At 37.2% G+C, this 4,860-nt stretch overlaps 1 protein-coding gene across 1 annotated transcript; it reads right to left on the minus strand.

Annotated features, from left to right (window-relative positions):
• Nucleotides 1–1,533: 1,533 nt before the first annotated feature.
• LOC129421297 (uncharacterized) lies at nucleotides 1,534–4,379 on the minus strand. Its single transcript, XM_055176716.2, has 4 exons — nucleotides 3,909–4,379; nucleotides 3,158–3,220; nucleotides 2,761–3,041; nucleotides 1,534–2,476 (listed from the first exon to the last, which is right to left on the minus strand). Exons 1-4 carry the CDS (start codon nucleotides 4,060–4,062, stop codon nucleotides 1,871–1,873), a joined length of 1,104 nt encoding a protein of 367 aa, XP_055032691.1. The 5' UTR covers nucleotides 4,063–4,379; the 3' UTR covers nucleotides 1,534–1,870.
• Nucleotides 4,380–4,860: the final 481 nt, after the last annotated feature.

Here is a 4,860-nt window from a genome sequence, read left to right on the forward strand (position 1 = left end):
TTCTCTGTGTGCTGCCAAAACAGTGGTAACCTGCTAAGAGATGAACTTTATAAGATCCCTGAAGGTGTCCTGTTTGTGATATCTGGGACTGAGAAATTAGCGGCAAATCCTTCAAAGTTCTGTAGGTTTGCGAGGTGAAGCAAACGTGGATCGAGCTCATTGGTCCACCACATTCTTCATCTTGTTCCTCAAAATGTTTAGGTAGGTAGCACATATCAGATTTACTTCTACATGAACTCTGGGTTTTCAGCTGAATGTTGCTCAGAGCATCACACTCCCTCCACCAGCTTGTTGGCATCCCAGTGTAATCTGATGGTATCACCTAGAATCTGGAAGATGCTGAATTCTTCTTTTTATACCGTGGACAATCAAGAGACTAATACGCAATTATTACAATAGATAGAAACATTCAGTGATACTAAAGACCATACATTTAAAAGTAAGGTATATGTACTATTGGACAGGGTGATCAGTGTAAATTATTTTGTTTAGATATCTTATTTTTTTAGTATTGTCATTCAGAAGCTGTAAAACATACATATTTACCAGAAGACAAAATAGTAACAATTTATTATTTTTAAAGGTTTACACCCACCTGATTTTAATGAATCGTGCTGAGTGAATCCCTGAGCATCACTGAATGTTTGTATCTATTGTAATAGTTGTGCATGAGTCTCTTTTGTCAGTTTGAAAAAGATGAATCATACAGGTAAGAAAATCTAATATTTCGCAGGACATTGAGTGTATATATATATATATATATATATATATATATATATATATATATATATATATATATGCACACACACACTTATATTGTGGGTACATAAAGAGGCTTTGTGAGGTATATACTAAGTCTATTTAAGCCCAGTGAAGACCAGTCAACTGTTATAACTCCTGTAAAGAAGTTTTCTATAGCTGCAACTATAGATATTGGATTGACAGGCTTACTTAAAACTTTAGTTGGTACGAAAGGTTTCTAGCTATTAAATGTACACATTTTTAGTTATGCCATGAGCACACTGCATCCATTAGCAGAATTTTATAGACCATTTTGCAATACAACACTGGTCCAAAAACACTTACTGTTTCAGTTTGTAACTCTTTTCTTTATTTCACATATATCTTAAAGAGGTTTGTTTAACTTCTTGATTCAATTATATGTGTGTTGGTTGAATTTTATCCCAACATTCATGTACTGAAACATGAAGTGCTTCTGGACCAGTGTTGTTTACATCTTGCAAAAACCAGCACAATCATACATTATTGTTTCTGAATTTTGCTCAATGTATTTTTTTTCCAAAAGTTGACATGTTTCCAAAAACAGATATTGACTATCAACTGCCCTAGTGTTATAAGGTTTCCTTGAGGTGACGGTAATTAGTTAGCAAATGGTTCAAGTATATACAGTAGCAAGCTTTGTATTTATTCTGATAGTCCTCAAATCATAATAAAGGATAGGGTCTCGTCACTCACCTGTAACACCTTTTATTAAAGACCTAAATAAATTGGTGCAAGGAGCCAAACACATCCTTTACTAAGAAAAACACTTTTTTATTTAGAAAAACAAACAGACATGTGAAATGTATGCTAAAATGCGAGAAGCAGTAATGTAGTTAATAAAGACAATTACCTAAAATTAATTTCAGTTTTTCTAAGACATACTGTTATTGAATTAAAAACATACGATTTTTAGGTTTTGCTTAACCATTTGAAACGGGCAACATGATTTCAAATAAACAATGCAGACTTGATGAGTACTTAAAAATTAGACGGCATTTATACACTTCAAACCTTATTAAAATTAAATGAAACTCCATTTAGTTATCAAGGTAATGAGTACAAGAGAAACAGGAGGGTAATTTTCCCCTTAATGCTTATCAGCCAGTCTCTGAAGTAAAGCAATAATGGTATCCTGCTTGGATGAGATCAACTCCACTGCCGCTGCCATCGTTCCCATCGCATCGGCCATGGCGCGTGCGGTTTTCTCCTTGCGTCGCTCTCGTGCATCTATCTTGCGCTGACGTTGCTCCTGTAAACCCGTACGCTCTTCTTGACTGGTGAGAAAATTACGAAGAAGTGAAGTGCGTTCCCCAGCCTGCCCTTGCTGCTGGGCCGCACGATTAGCCAATGAGTTGAGCCGAAGATGCTTTAATTTTCGTTTCAGTGGCTGGCGGCTAACCAGTGAAGCAGGCTTAGATGAGATGGAGGCTGTGTCTGTGCTACAAGAGGGATTGGGGTTTATTTTAGGGGTAACTTTGCACAGCATTGGAGACGTCATCATTGTAGGGATCTGGGAAGTTGTTGTGATGAGGCCAGTGGGAAGCAGACATGGGGTGGTCATTGCAGCCACGCTGTTAGATGGACGTACATCCGACTTTGCACCTGCTTTAGCTGGGGTCGCAAATCCAACAAGAGTGGCTGAAGTAGGGCTTTCCTGAAGAACATTGCTCTGCCCTAAAACATTATCCATCATCTGTGGTGAAGAAGAAAAAACATTCAGTTAAAAATAAACAAAAATAAGTGTTCTAAATTGTCTGCTTACCTTATCCCCGATTTACACTGGTAAGTTTATAATAATGGTGTTTAATTTTTTTTAATGGTCAGATTTTGCACTAACTTATTGTGTTTGGATATGCATGCTTGTGCAACTGTGCATGATAGCTGTGATATTTATTTTAGTTTGTTTACATGTATCAAATACCGCATTATTTAGCATGATATGTGATTTCAAGTGTAAATGAATTTAGTCACACATACTTCAAAGTACTCCCATGAAGTCTTTGTGGAGGGTCCACACAATGAGCTTCGATCTTTAACCCTCTTGTACGTAACAAGGAGGTTATTCCATTTACGGCGAATCTTCTCTACAGGTATGGAGTGACCAAGATTCTCCAGCTCTTTCTGAACACCCTGGAAGAGAAGCGCGCGCTCGCGTGAGCTATAAATATCTCGGCACCTTTGCATTGCTTCGATGAGGTGTACGATGGCATCATGGCTAAATTCATATGTTGTAGAAACTGCCTCTGTTCCTCGTCCACCTGTGAAGTTTTCAGACATTTTTAGAAATTAAAATACAATCACAACTGAAACCAATTTATAAATATTACCATTACACTCCTTGAAATCTATCAACTATGATCTTCTATACACTTACCTTGTGGGACTTTGTTGGAGACTTTGTTGTTAACTAATGGTGATGATATAGGACTGTTAACATCTGTGATAAATGGAAAAGATGCAGATTAATTATCAGAACTTGACAAAATATTATTGCTGCAGCTGTTAACTAGATAAAACCTGCTTTAGCTCAGTTACTTTGAGGTAGCATTATTTTCAATGGGACCCAAGATGTGCATTATACCAAAGATTATAGAGATTAAAAAGATTCCGCGATTCTATTACTATGAATGGGGGACAGTGCACCCCTCTAGGGACAGAAGTCCCGCCTTTCACTAAAAGACCCAATCATCAATCGTTATTAAGGACGAATCTCTGAGGGAAGGGCTCTGAAGAGAGAGTTGTGTGCACGCGGTGTTGCTTTTAATCGCAAAACAATTTTAAGAAACAAAACCTGTGGTACAGTCAATGTCAACTTTAATATTTAGCCGAAAACATGTTTTAGTTTGACCTTAGCAAGTGACTTTAAAAATACAAGTTGCCCCCTATTCAAATAGATAAGAGTCAACATGTTATCGTGTGAATAAAGTAATGTTAGCTGCATGGAGGTTTTTCAAATATGGCCGCGGAATGTGGAGACTTCCCTTAAAGGGACTTGATACAGTGTTGTAGCCCAAACAACGTGAACTTTTTGAAGAGACGTGGGAGTAATACAAACACTTAAATATATGAAAAGCAATCAAAATGCATGAAAACATACACAAAAGATAGTAAACAATAACACTTACAGAGTAAAACAGGAGCCTGGGCCTTTAGTTGATCTCCCTGCTGTACTGCTCGTGCAGCAGATAAGCTCGCAGTCGAGTCGGTTGCAGTTGTGAGGTCATCGCATAAAGGCGCGGAGTTTCCTGCAGACGACTCATTTCTTAGAGGTGTGCCCATCTTTATACTAACTTACGCTTAAATGAAAATTAAACCGTGTATGGGATTTCAAAATTAATCCGAGATACTGGCACTAGCAAACACGCTAAACCTTGCGCGGTAACTCGGTTTGTAAAGTTTTGCAACGTTCCTCAGCGCAGATATCGTTAAAATTGCAATTCAAACGTTTTGTTTATATCAGTATACTAGGATAATATTTCCTCTGAAAGAAAAATCCTTGTTTGGTCGATTCAATCCGTCCGACGGTTTGTAAAGATTTTAGGACAACGTGAAATGGCTGCGCTGCTCACTCTGCAACTGCGCAACTCTGCTGCGTGTATGTGTGTTGCTATTGGTTGCTTCACGCCTACGTCACACGCAGCCCGTGCACATTCGCAGACGCATTGCAGACGACACTAAAATTGCCATGTAAAATAGAAGATACGTTTAACTGTTGTGCCTTCGAGTTTTTGTAGGTCTTCTGGATTGATGTGGAATATGAATTTAATATGTCAAGTGGAATTAAGATAGAGAAAAGAGATGTTATTTTTTATTATGACTAAAAAGTATAGATAAGAGTCATGTGTTTATGTTGAATTGTATAATAATAAGGTTATTTAAAACCTTACAAGGACTCTCAAACCGCAAAGCAATCAGAACTATGGACATTTACAAAGACTTAAATTCCTCTTCATTAATTTAAATATATGTATACCCTCTCTGATTCTTTTTTCCTTCAATTTCTGAAAATTGTTTTCTAATATCTTTGATATGAATGTTATTGTTCGCAATATATAATGACTAAGGCTAAAAGTTTTA

The sequence above is a fragment of the Misgurnus anguillicaudatus genome, chromosome 4 (assembly GCF_027580225.2).
Source record: "Misgurnus anguillicaudatus chromosome 4, ASM2758022v2, whole genome shotgun sequence".
Taxonomy (NCBI): domain Eukaryota; kingdom Metazoa; phylum Chordata; class Actinopteri; order Cypriniformes; family Cobitidae; genus Misgurnus; species Misgurnus anguillicaudatus.